The sequence below is a fragment of the Penicillium crustosum genome (assembly GCF_028827405.1).
Source record: "Penicillium crustosum strain IBT 35664 chromosome Unknown utg000001l_segment0_segment0, whole genome shotgun sequence".
Classification (NCBI taxonomy): Eukaryota; Fungi; Ascomycota; class Eurotiomycetes; order Eurotiales; family Aspergillaceae; genus Penicillium; species Penicillium crustosum.
The window spans coordinates 6,944,496-6,957,430 of NW_026623122.1; the positions used below are offsets into that span (position 1 = coordinate 6,944,496).

The 12,935-nt window shown below is 49.4% G+C and overlaps 5 protein-coding genes across 5 annotated transcripts; 1 reads left to right on the forward strand and 4 right to left on the reverse strand.

The window, feature by feature from the left end:
• Window positions 1-1,072: 1,072 nt before the first annotated feature.
• rho2 (uncharacterized protein) lies at window positions 1,073-2,040 on the forward strand (the record flags this gene model as incomplete). Its single annotated transcript, XM_056870382.1, has 5 exons — window positions 1,073-1,107; window positions 1,272-1,350; window positions 1,426-1,431; window positions 1,498-1,689; window positions 1,753-2,040. 5 exons carry the CDS (start codon window positions 1,073-1,075, stop codon window positions 2,038-2,040), a joined length of 600 nt encoding a protein of 199 aa, XP_056735166.1.
• Window positions 2,041-2,771: 731 nt separating this feature from the next.
• N7487_002636 (mitochondrial 54S ribosomal protein mL40) lies at window positions 2,772-3,487 on the reverse strand (the record flags this gene model as incomplete). The annotated part of the gene is made up of 2 exons (XM_056870383.1): window positions 2,772-3,115; window positions 3,262-3,487. 2 exons carry the CDS (start codon window positions 3,485-3,487, stop codon window positions 2,772-2,774), a joined length of 570 nt encoding a protein of 189 aa, XP_056735167.1.
• Window positions 3,488-4,023: 536 nt separating this feature from the next.
• On the reverse strand, window positions 4,024-5,514 carry N7487_002637 (RING finger domain protein; the record flags this gene model as incomplete). Its single annotated transcript, XM_056870384.1, has 1 exon — window positions 4,024-5,514. One exon carries the CDS (start codon window positions 5,512-5,514, stop codon window positions 4,024-4,026), a length of 1,491 nt encoding a protein of 496 aa, XP_056735168.1.
• A 911-nt stretch (window positions 5,515-6,425) lies between these two features.
• N7487_002638 (Aim21 family protein) lies at window positions 6,426-9,357 on the reverse strand (the record flags this gene model as incomplete). The annotated part of the gene is made up of 2 exons (XM_056870385.1): window positions 6,426-8,371; window positions 8,424-9,357. 2 exons carry the CDS (start codon window positions 9,355-9,357, stop codon window positions 6,426-6,428), a joined length of 2,880 nt encoding a protein of 959 aa, XP_056735169.1.
• A 2,098-nt stretch (window positions 9,358-11,455) lies between these two features.
• On the reverse strand, window positions 11,456-12,380 carry N7487_002639 (Tvp18 family protein; the record flags this gene model as incomplete). The annotated part of the gene is made up of 4 exons (XM_056870386.1): window positions 12,167-12,380; window positions 12,090-12,105; window positions 11,809-11,904; window positions 11,456-11,756 (listed from the first exon to the last, which is right to left on the reverse strand). The coding sequence occupies exons 1-4, from the start codon at window positions 12,201-12,203 to the stop codon at window positions 11,456-11,458; spliced, it is 450 nt and encodes a 149-aa protein (XP_056735170.1). The 5' UTR covers window positions 12,204-12,380.
• Between the last annotated feature and the right edge of the window lie 555 nt (window positions 12,381-12,935).

The following is a 12,935-nucleotide window of genomic DNA, read 5'->3' on the forward strand; positions in this document are numbered from 1 at the left end:
ACAGATCGAACGCCAATGAACGGATGGAGTGATGGGCTTTCCAGCCTTCTGGCTGGTTGTCGTGCCGCCGCAACGGGATAGCCGCTGCAAGCGAGCTGATGCCTCAATTGTCAGGCTCCAATCTCAAATTGTATGTTTCAGAGGTAGTATCTTGATGGTAGGAAGATATTTCAAACTGTCCACTGTAATAAAGTTTAGATCTCAACTATTTCAACTCTTCAGCCAGGCCTTTCTTCCTTGGTTACAAAACTAAACAAACTACATCTCACTCCTTCATGCTGATCACTACATTGTTTTGAGTCACATGATCACTGATACGCCCGCCCTTTGATCTGCCCGCAATATCTCCCTCTACATTAGGCGGTGAATGGGTAAATGGGCAAGGGGAAAACAAGTATGAGCGCTCTGATCCACCGAGCACCGAGCTGGTGAGACACGGAGAGCGCTAATTAAAAATATCTCCTAAGCCTAAGGTGATAAAACAAGAGAGTGTGATAAAAAAGGATCTCCATAGGATGATGAAACCGAAAAAGATACCCATCTTTCTATTAATATTATATTACGGAGCGTAGTACTATTCGTACTAGCCGTGAGCCTTAATGAGTAATTGTAAGCGTCTTCCCCTTCATCTTATCTTACTCTTCAGCTTCAGCCTCGTTTTTCTTTTTTCCCCCAAACTTCCGCTCACTCAATTTCTACCCTTTCTCCTCTCTCTTTAACCCCCCTATCATTTTGAGGTTACCTAGGGATTCTCGTGTCTACGTCAAAACCCCCCCAATCATTAGCCTCAGCCGCAGCGCGACCTTTCCACCCCCCCTCCCCCAACAACCCCGTCACGTCACTGTTTGGGTGCATCTTCAGGCCACCCATTCATCTTCAAGTTCTCCCTGTAATCCTTTTGGGCCACTACTATCTGCCCAGGGCTGGTCTTTCCTTACTACCTATCCGTGTCCGCCAATTCTCGTAATCAGCTGAAATCTGACTCGGAACTCCGCGTCATCTCGCTGATCCACAATACCCTCCGCTTCCCCATTACCCTTGTGTATCACGAAAGGGTTTTGCAACCTTCATAATGTCGCAACAGCAGGATGATAATGTGATGCGAAGGTATGTGCAGCCAATTTTTTGGATATGGTGTCTTACATCCCCCATGCGGTATGGTAAGGAGATCATGCAAGATTGGAAGTGGCAGCCTAGCACTTCCGATACCATTGCCGGTGGGATTGAAGGCAAAATTGTGTTCGCATGTACTAACTTGACTCTCTTGATAGGAAGCTTGTGATCATTGGTGATGGTGCATGTGGAAAAACCAGTTTGCTCAGCGTCTTTACCCTCGGGTACTTCCCAACTGTGAGTTTAATCCTTGAGCCCTACAAGAGACCCCTGGAAGCAGAGTCAAGTGGCTAACATGTCATTATATCGCAGCATTATGTTAGTACTCTCGACCTCGATACACCCCGTCCCAACCACATCTCTGACATCTCCCCTCCCCGCTAGGTACCAACGGTATTTGAAAACTACGTGACGGATTGTCGTGTCGATGGCCGTTCAGTCCAATTGGCTCTGTGGGATACAGCAGGACAAGAAGACTATGAGCGCTTGCGACCATTGGCTTACTCGAAGGCCCATGTCCTCCTGATTGGCTTCGCGATGGATACTCCAGATTCGTTAGAGAATGTGAAACACAAGGTTAGTTTCAGATAAATTCCAGAATCGGCAGTGAATCGGCAGTGGTACTGATCTGCGGTATAGTGGATCGACGAAGCAAACGAGCGATGCCCCGGTGTGCCGATCCTTTTGGTTGGATTGAAGAAAGACCTTCGCGAAGACCCATTGGCAATCGAAGAAATGCGCAAGAAGTCACTCAAGTTCGTGACGACAAAAGAGGGCAGTGATATCGCAACGTCGATTGGAGCCCGCAAATATCTTGAATGCTCGTCTCTGACGGGCGAGGGTGTTGACGATGTATTCGAGGCAGCCACCCGTGCTGCATTGCTCACGTTTGACAAACGCAAATCATCTTGCTGCGTGGTTATCTGATGATACAATTTGGGATGTGCAAAATGCCGACTCTTTCTCTGCCAGCGCGCGGTTTTTCTGTTGACTTGGGAAGTTAATTGATACTTGGTCTCAACCATGAAGATATCAATCGACGCCCCGTTGTATCATGCATCACTGGTGTTTGGGAGGTTCTTGTGCTAACCCGGTCGATTGATCTGGGTACGATGTCTGCTTTCCGGTTATTTTCAGCCGTGCCTTTTCCCTTGCAGGTATTTTCTTACGTCTTTCTTTTTTGATCAATTGCGTCTTTCTGGCTGATGCTTATGCACGTGCAACTCCGGATTCCCCTCCTTCTTATCACTCAATTCCCCGAAGTACATTGCGATCTCGCTCATTGTGTTTTTTTTTCTTTTCATGTAGTAATTCTGGTGCCTTTGTTTTCAGCGCTCATTTCTCATACATTGTGCTCACCACCCCCTCAGGGTACCATATAATCAACTATCTGCTTTCGGTACCCCATACGCTGTAGACCTATCCTATACTCCATATCCGTACAGAGTCAGAGCATATCGCACAGGAAAAGCATATGTGCAACTCGAATAAAGTGTTATGGAGCCTGAAATGCGAACTAGTATATCAATATAAAAAAAAGAAATGCATATGTTACATAGCGCCAAAATGATACATATAGCCTGGGCCTTCCAGTCCAATGAATCTTCAAACCAACATAAAAGCCACAAGCCAACCAGAGAACCTCTTCATCGAGTTCTCTATTTCTGACCAGGCTTCTTCCAATCATGGTTCCATCCATCGGAAGGAGGAGACTCGGTCTGCATGCGAGCATACTCGATAGGGAACATATCCGTGAAGATACCCTTCTTGTTCATCGAGACACGGAACAGCTTTCCTCCATCGCCCGCACCAGTGCGCAGCTCTTCGCACGCATCCTGCATGCTCTGATACTGGCGCATCATCTCAAGTTCGTGCTTGCGGCGCTGCTGGGCCTGGAACAATTGCCAGGCGCGGTGGATGGTCCAGTGGCGGAGGTAACGGTTGCGGGAGAAGCGGAGGGGACGGGGGGTGAGAGGGTGGTGGAGGAAGTAGCGGATTAGAGCTAAAGGGTTGGAAAGCGCTTGTTAGTTTTTGGTTCATTTTCTTTCTTTGGCCTTGGGCACAAGACGTGTTTAGTTTGGTTGGGGGGCTCGGGACTCGGGACGAGCGTGAGAGGGCGAGAGCTCGGCGCAGGGGTATGCCACGTACTAATGCGCTTGTCAACTACAGGGCCGTTGCCCTTTCTCGCGGCCATTGCGCTTGTCGTCGAGAATGGTGCTGATTGCAGGGCTGCTGTGACCGGGCCGGGTTGTTGTGTTTGGCGGTTCAGGGTCTCGTGGCACGCCCGGGAAATTGATGGGCGGACCGGCGTCATTGACATGGGGATCTTGAAGACATTCGCGAGAGACGCGAGGGCTGGTGATAAGGACTTCATTGTGATGGTTGTCGGTTGGGTGGTATGAGTTGGAAGGGCTCGATGTAATTGAGTTCCACGGGGAATAATTCCTTGACGGCAGAATCTTGTCCGCCTATTTAGCCGCGCGCTTGTTGATACTAATATTACCGCTGCATGCATCTTTAATTGCGACGTATTTGTGCTTCATCTTCTTTTTAGGATTAATTTGATTATCCAACCGCAGGGCTAGAGCAATCTAATATACTTGATAAATAGATTTCTACGCGGGATGACTATGTAGCCAATTAAGCCAGTCTTGAGATTGATAATAGGTACAGACAGATAAAGATCGATACATGGCTTTTGAGCAGAGATCATGACTTGATATTTTTTGTCGAATAGAGAGATATAGAGGTATTCAGCAGTATCAAGAATCATCAAAGGCATAATATGTGAAATTTCCCGAGAATGCCGTTAAAGAGAATGCCATAAACGCCATAGAATGCAGTCGACGCGCATAAGCAGAGGAGAGTAGTGACCGAAGTCGATTGAGAAAAGAAATGGTCTGCTCAAAGCTATCCAGTGGACCGCTTTGCGGCATGGTGTTTCTTAGTTCGATCGTAGTTCAAGACCTTGCGGCGACGGTGTGTTTGGGCTAGCTTCCAGCGACAATAAAGAACCAGTGCATCCTTCAAAAGAACAAACATACACCCACCAACAACACTGCGGCCCCAGCGGGTCTGGAGTAGTCCTAGGCGGCCCCGGTCCATGACTGGGGATGTCCATGACTTAGGTAGAAGATACTTCAACAGGCCACCCATTGACGCTGAGACCGCTGGGAAGATGAGTGCTCCGAGTACAACATCAGCGAGATTGCTGGTATCGGCGATGATCTCGTTTTGTCGCCGCCCAAGTCCTAGTGGGTTGTTGTTTTGCCCAGCACCTTGTACTCCGTTAGGGGCGCCATCGGCATCTTCATCCTGCCCAACGGGAAGGGCCTCAGGATCCGGCTCATCTCCATCGCCCATTCCCATCTGCAGCTCAAGGTCGATTTCCATCAATATCTGTCCATTCCCATTATCACCGAACCGGTTGAGACCCTCTGCCTGATCTTGCTGTTGCGCATCATCCAAGATTTCTTCCGCAGCGCGGGGTTGTACCTCGGCAATCCATTTTCGCTCTAGGCCACCGAATAACCGTTCGTAAAGCGCCCCGTAAAAGCTTTTCACGTATGGCAGCGCGGCAAACGTCATAGCCGGTGTTGGTGGCCACAAGTCGAAGTCGGGTTCCTGCCCCGGGTTATGTGCAGCAAAGAAAAGAACCGGAATGGCCGGGAGAAGACCTTCGGCATACCGAGTGCGTGAGAATATTAAGACGAGCGGAATAAGCGGCAACCCGATATTCATCCCGGGATTCCATGGACCCTCCATAGTCTCCTCCATGATCTGTTTGGCTTCTTCGGTTCCGAAAACGAGGTACATTGAGTAAACTCCATGCGCGCAGCACCCGGCCCATACAGTGCCGGCCACTGTGAACATCATGCCGGGAAGAACCAATCGACCTGCTACACGCTCAACTAGTCGAAGTACATCGACCACATAGCTCCGCGGGCGAGTGACCACGATTTCCGTCTTGCACTGAGGGCACATCATTGTTACGCCGCCACCATTGCTTTTGCGCGACCGGGGATTTTCCATGTCGGCAAGCCAGTCAAGAAGACATGCCTCGTGGGCTGTTAAGGCACAAGGGCAAGGCGACCGCCATTCCAGATTCAGTGGCGAGTCCTCCGTTTCATCTGTATAGCAAATCCAGCATTTGCGCGGTTCATCTTCATCCGAGGTATGGGAGGGTTTTGATGATGGACTGAGTGATTTGCTGGAAATATCCGATCCGTGGGTCGGGGTTGATACGCTCTTATTCAAGAAAACGGTTTCGGTGTCCTCCATCGGCTCATCTTGAGGTGAGACGCTCTCTTGGGAGATGGTGTTTTCATCAGAATTGGCGGATGTGGTGTCATCTAGCGATCTGGTTCTGCCTGCTGCAGAATATCCCGGGACGGACGCCATCGTAGTGGAGACAGGGTATGCAAGTCAGGGCCGATGAGAAATGTAGAGAGATAGTGCGATAATGATCTAAATCGAGCTCGATAAGAGACAAAGAATGGGGTTCAGCATCTTCTGAATGTAGAGATGAACCATATAAAAGCTGACGAAGCAAACAAATGTCTTGAATTTTCCCCCAGAGCGCAAGAAGAGAGGAGCTCCATTCCCTTAAGTGGAGGTTGGAGTCTCTTTAAGTTCGGCTGAGAGCCGCGGCTGTCAAAGGTGGTCACGTGGGGGCAATCACGTCACATTGGCCATCGAGCCCAAACTGAGCTCAACCCGGAGATGGTAACTGATCGTCAGACATCTACAATGTTTGGATGTGAATTGCTTCGGGATATGTTTCACAGTATATTTCACTTGAGGTAAGATATACTACGATGGAGTGTCTGCCCTTTATGCACTCATGCCTGAGAGATGAGGCTTTTGTTTGATCTCGGCCCATATATAGATACGGGGAGAACTAACTAGTATAAGAGCCGTTCAACCACTGCTCTGTGTCTTTGTAATTGTCTGGTGTTTTGGTTGGCCTCACTTGCAGAAGGGGAGTTCTACCTTGCGGGGCGCCGAGTTGGATCCCGAGGGTATGTTGCAGCCTTAATACACATACGTATTTGTTATGTTGTCCCCTTCATGACAAGCCATGTAAATAGCAGGTCGGTGATGTTGGTGATATATCAATTTGTTGAACTACAGAATACTACAGTCGTCTACATAGAAGGAGGAAGAAGATATTGGAATTTGAATGAAGTAATAAATCAATCATTAAAAACGCAGAAAGGAATACCTATGGTGTGATCTGGAGAGCTGGTGAGCAGGAGTGGGACATAGGCGACATCATAGGAAAGCGAGGGGTAACCAATCCATACACCCAACTACTGTTCAGGGTGAATGCTACCATCAGACTCCTTCTTGCCGTCAGCCGACGCAGTCATATCTTCCAGGGCACCATCCAGTTTAGCTGGAGTCGAGGTAGACTCAGTGATCGCCGTGGCAACAGCTGCATGTTCAGACGCAGGTTCAGAGGACTTTGTCACTTCCATGTCGTTTTCCTCCTCCTCATTGTCGGCTGATTTGGTTGGAACTAGAGATGACTTAGCCGGTTCCTTGGTCTCTGCTGGAGTCTGTACAGGTTGCACATCCGCTGTTGTGGGTACGGGCGAGGTCACGTCCTCCACAACGGGAGATTCAGGCGTTGGGTCTACAGATTCGCCGGCAGTGTTTTTGGCGAGTGAGGGGGCCATTGAGTTTTCGGCAGGCACAGATGGTTCTTTCACTGAAGCGGAAGGCTTCTTCTCGTCATTGCCTGTCCCAACAACCAGGTTCCCATCCTGGCCGACCTGCCAAATATTCAAAGCTTCCGTGATCTTAATCTCTGGTATAGTGGGGAGCCTGGAAGTGGGTTTCTCGACGGCTGGCTTGCGCCGTGCTGGGCCACGGGCTCTTCCTTTGCGAGCATCGCTCAGAGGCTGCTTCTCAACCGGCGCTTCGGGCTCCTTTTCCTGGGGCTTGGGCTGTTGTGGACCGAGCTGCAGACGTGAATTCAGATCGGTGAGGAAGCCTGCCTTCATAGCTGCGATCTTGCTTCCACCCGGACGAACGGGTATAGCGGGCTTGGCCTTGACTGCAGGAGCCTCTCTCGGGGCTTCAGTAGTGCCTGTTGTGGCCTGGGAGCTGGACTTAGCGGGACGGGTAGGGACCTGGGGCTTAGGTCTCTCTGGGATTGTTGGTGGCTGGCGCTTCTCGGTCGGTGAGATAGACTGAGGCTGTCTTTGCGGGCGCGGGGGGATTCCAGGCCTGGAAGGCACTTCCGGACTTTTCAATTCTTCTTTTGCGGGCTCAATTCTGGTCACCAGCTGGTGACTATCGGGGGCGTCTTCCCAAATATCTCTACTGGGGAAACGTTGTTTCAAAGTGTCTGGTCGCGCGGGGACCTTATCCTTGACGCTCTCACCCTCCAGGATGTGGGCAGCCACTTGATGAGAATCGACTTTGGTGTTCTGCATCCTGCGTGTGGCCTCTTGCTCGGGTGTCTCGAAGATTTCAGAAGAGTCTCGCTTAGGCAGATCTGGAGTGGTGACGGTAGCATGGAGCTGCAGACTGTTCGGGGTATCCTCCCAGATATCCTGGCTAGGGAATCTATGCTTGAGTGTGTCGGGACGTTTCTTAAAACGATCTGCAGCTGACACGGTTTTCTCTTTCTTAGCATCGTCTTCGGGGAACAACGGCTCATACTCCTCCACGTCTTCGAGAGGTGTATGCGTATCCTCTCGCGAATCATAGCGGGTCAGCACGGGGAATTGGCCTTGGGCGCTTGCAGATCGACTGTTGGAACGACTGTGCGAGACACTGGGGGTTCGACTGCGGCCATCATCCTCGTAACTTGCCCGACGATCAAATGTTGGCGAGATGGCGGGATGTAAGTACGCCGACTCAGGGCGCACTTCATCGGCAGCTAAAATTGGCTCTTCCTCCTCCACGGCATTCTCATATGTCGGCTCATCCTCTTCCAGTGCGGGGGTTGGGGCAAACCCGTCCGGGTGGTGCAAAGGATGCATCGGATCATCCACATGGATTACGCCACTATCGTGATGTCCATGGGAGCTGGACCTGCGCTGGCGCAACGGGCTTGCGGTGCTTTGCTTCTGCGTGGCTTCTGAAGGGAAACTCATCTGCCGAAGTGGCGATTCAACACTTGGCTGGCTTTCGAATCGAGGGTCTCGAGCGTCAGGAGAGGGAGAAGCAATTTGATGTATGTACTCGTCGGACGCAATATACCCGACTTCCTCTTCAGGTGTGCCCACAACGGCAGGGGAAGTGCCTGACTGCAATTAGCCTTCAGCCAAAAAACACGATGACTTCAAAATACTCACCAAGACCTGAACCGGTCTGGGCCGAGCTTCGAACAATCTTGTTCAGATCGTCGCTACTCATTGCCCAATCAGGACGCGGAGTACCGACACCAGGGCCGTATTGGCCTTCTTCCTTCACGAATTCATCGGGATGCTTTTCATACCAAGCCTTCTCAAACTTATCGGGATGCTGAACACCATGTCCGTGCAAACCGTAACTACCAGGGGGTAGGGAAGAGTCCCGAGCACTACGAGTGCGATTGTGGTTACGGCTCGACCGCTGCGAGCCTTGTTCGAGGTACGGGCTGGGGGATGGTGCCTGAACGTCACCGGCATGGGGATACATGGGCACGCGGAACCCCTGCTCCTCTCCGACATGAGAAGAGTGTCTGCGCTCATTGGATGCAGTTGAAGATTCAGCGCGTGAGCCACCCGTTGGGGAATGTAGTGAACGACTTGAGCGTTCTGGTTCCTCGCGAGCAGGCGAAACGCCACGGCCTAGTCCTGCCGCAGCAGCCTGTCGGGAATCAGTGCGGGTGACAGCCTGGACTTTTGCTTCAGCACTTGATATCGGCAACGAAGGTCTCGGTGCATGGATCTTAAGATCACTGCTAACATTGCGAGTCTCCGCAGGTGTCTGGTGGTGGTGGTTATCCGACACGTTTCCCGGGTCGAGATCCGCATATTCGATACCCTCCTCGCCGAGAGACGGTATCGTGACACTTGGAGGACGTGGAGGCAGATCATTCGAAACGGTCCGGCCCATGCTAGGACCGGTCCATTCATTGAACGGGGAAGGTGCATAGCTATCACGCAAGGGTGAAACGGAACGATCATTGCGGCGGTTGCCCGGACGCGGCGGTATTTTGGGCATTTCTAACGAAGAAGACGACGATGGCGGTTTGGGAGACCGAGCCGGTCGAGGAGGGATGGTCGGAGCAGCTTGGGTTGACATGACGAAGTTCTGGGAGCTGTTAACAGGTCAGCAGCAGCCCAACCGGATACCCCACGAATATGCTTGGCCCTGTGCGGGCTAAAAGCCAATGGGTACACGGCCCCAATCGACTTGCAGGGATTGGCGCAACCACATTGGATATGCATTAATTTGATGCAAGACTTTCAGGAGCAGACGGGCCAGCCCATGCAACTGATAAGAGCATACAGAATGATTTGCTTACCCAGATATGGTGAGAACCAGTTTCAATCCAATTGGAACGACAGTCAAAGCATGCAATCAAAACAGTCAAAAACTGCAAAGCAGATAATTGAAGCAATTCCGAAACTAAGTTTTGGGAAAGAGAGATGATGTATGCTCTTTCTGCCACGCCTGACGTGCTCTGACCGCAACAGATAATGGGCGTAACGTACTGGTACTGTATCATTACAGGCCAGATAGAAGAGCCAACTACGACGATCCATTGCATTCAATGCCCCGCCTATGAGATCAGCATAAGGCCTTGATTTTCGATCTGAATGTTGAGGCATTTTTCTTCTTTTATTCCTACAAATAGCTCATATTACATATGTAGTGACCAAGATTTGGTTTGAAATAATGCCTCATTTCTATAGCATTACATTGAGTTGTACAGGGATCATCTCATCCAAGTATCAAACCTTGGAAGGTATATTGTAGAAGATATCTAAAAATATCGAGTTCCTCCCAAAGTATTATACAGAGAAGTCTAGAACTTCCAAGTTGATATCGGGGGTGTTCTTTGACCTCTAGGGCATTTACTTTTGATAAGATGATTTCCCTGCGGTTGGATTGGTTGGTCAGGCCGAGGCGGTGAAGAGTCAAGGTTCTCCGCATTGCATCATCGCTATCTCTGTATATAACTTTTACAACATACCTAGGTAGCTCTTAACATCGTATACTTCACTCTAAATACCACAGGACATTCTTAATATATATGTGCACGCTATGATTAGCGAGCCCGGTTTCCGGGTGTCTCTTTCTTTTAGCCTTGTCATCCCTTCGACTCACCACGGCGCACTTATCTGTTCAACGTTGAGATCCACTCTCAACCGAAACAGCGAGAATACCCGCCACATATTGATCACCAGGGCTAAAAAAGAATTTGCGGGGTAACATGACCTGTGATCAATATTGCAAGGTCCATACCCCCATTTGCGCCACGTTCCTGGGCTCGGTGGTCTATATCTACAATTCAAGCCAGAATGGCGGCTTATCCCGTGCGGGGCAAGCTGAACGAATTACCTATGTCTGCCGAGTCCAGCTGGACCAGTTCCGAGGTTGTTAGCATCCGAATTACCAAATCTACGACGCATAGAGTACATATACATACGATGTATAACTTACATGGTCTCGGATCGGCCTATGGATGGCTAACATTCAAGACTATGTAGTTTTAGTAAATAAATACATCGTAATCTACATTTATTCCCTGGTCCTATTTGTGGAACTCTTTCAGCGCCAAGCGGGTATAGATGCATTTCTTACTATATATGTTTTAGCCTGGGGATAGGTATTGCCCACATAGTGAGATACTATAGATGTACCTAATGGGCCTGGGCATTATTACCTTGGGTCCCCAGGTATTGGACTCTATATCTGTAGAAATGGGGGGTTCTAAACCACAGGAGGATCATAAGAGCGTCTGCTCCTCCAGATATTTAACACACAGCTGGGTTTATACGGATGTAATCTGATATTCTGGATAAATTAAGCTTGGCCAATGAATACACCTGCTAAGATACTAATCAGAACACCTATTCTGGCGGACACAGTCCACAAAAAGGAAGGAACCCACGGATATATCTGCTGTAGAAACGCTCATCGACTGTGAAAACAGACATGTCCGGCAGGATCATCCTGAACTAAACCAAGACATACAAGTACAGGACAATAAAAACACAAAACTATTTCATGGCGCATCCCAATGCATGCTGCCCAATGGCATTTTTCTCTGTGCCATCTTGTATTGAGCATCACATCGTGTCGCACAGCCCTCCAATCACCAGTATTAATCCCCAAACGGGTCCAGCTGGGATAGAAAAAATGGCTCGAATGGCTCGGCGTGAACGTTATGCCATCAGACAATCATCTGCGCAACTCCCTGGCCGCCCAGCGTTTTGCTACCAACAAATTCTTGCTTCGTCAGGGCCGCGAGCGAATAAAACACAGCCGTAATGAAGAGGAAGACGGCACCAGCAATCAAGCTAGAAGCACGTTCGGCAAGACTGATAAGTTGGATACCACCAAGGACGGCGTAAATGAGGGCGCGCATCCAGTTGGTTGTAAAGCGGCGGATAAAGGCATCGAATGTCGGGGATGTGGGACAAATTCGGAGGAGGAAGGGTACTTCAATGAAGAGGATTACGAATGCCGAGGCACTGAAACAAGTTAGGCTTCGGAATGAATTGATAGGAAATGAATGCGACTCACATGCTGATGACACTGATGATAATCAGAACCACATTGAACGAAAAGATGTTCGCAATTCCTAGCGCAAGGCAAAGGATAATACATAGCACACCCGTCCTGTATGTTTCGTTAGACAGATCGCTTTATATGCAGGACTGATTTTCGGGAGAGTGATTGAAAGGCCACCACACGAGGTAGCACACGCCATTCAACCATTTCAGCAAAGTACTCCGTGCTCTCCTGCGACAGTATTCAGGCTCACAAAGAGCACAGGGAGTTGGAGGGTAACGTGATAGACTAACCATTGTCCATAGATGCCTAGAAAGGGCCAGCAAGGTTAGCAGATTGAGACTTGGCGCCGCAGAATCCAGGTACTCACTGAAATTGCGCGATCGGAGCTCCTCGCCCAGCGACATAGTGGGCTAGCAAAAAATAAACTGGGGGAAACAAGAGCTGAAGATCAAAGATGGGGGATTCGCGGATGATCAGAGGTGTCAGAGCGGCAAAGTGTACACGCGGCTGATTATCCAGGGCGGTCAAAGGATCGAAACAAACAAAATGGGCAACAACGATGTGAACAACCTTGGAAGCTTCGTGAATGAAAGGTCTAAGGATATGACCATTTACTTTTGCTGTGTTCCAAAGGTTCCAATGTTGCTTTTAATAAGATCACCAGGTCATTTTTCAAGCCAAGTCAAAGTTCACCTAATCACTAGGCAGACGCCAATGGTCAAGGCCCCAATAGATGGAGTCAAGCTGATATTTCCCCTTATTCTGATCCTGAACAGGTTCACAGTCTATTTTTTTGGAATGAAAGAACCTGTTAGAACAATCAACCAAGCTATGATCCCTACATAAGTACATAATGAACTCAACTCGCAAGTCTTGACTTGGGTGTTGGGCTCGAACGTCCTATAAGTCAGCTTCTTTCATCTGTGTATATTGAAAGGGAAGGGAGAGCACCACTGTTCTCTATGAAATCCGAACAACATGAGGGTAGAAGTACTGCTTGGCAGCTTCACAGGCATACACCTTACTAGCAGCAGGCAGTGCAAGTGCGGCAGACATAATTATAGAGAGGACACTGATGAGGACATTACCTTGATACATCTTAGAAGAAGATAGTAGATAAGAGGTAGATTTGCACG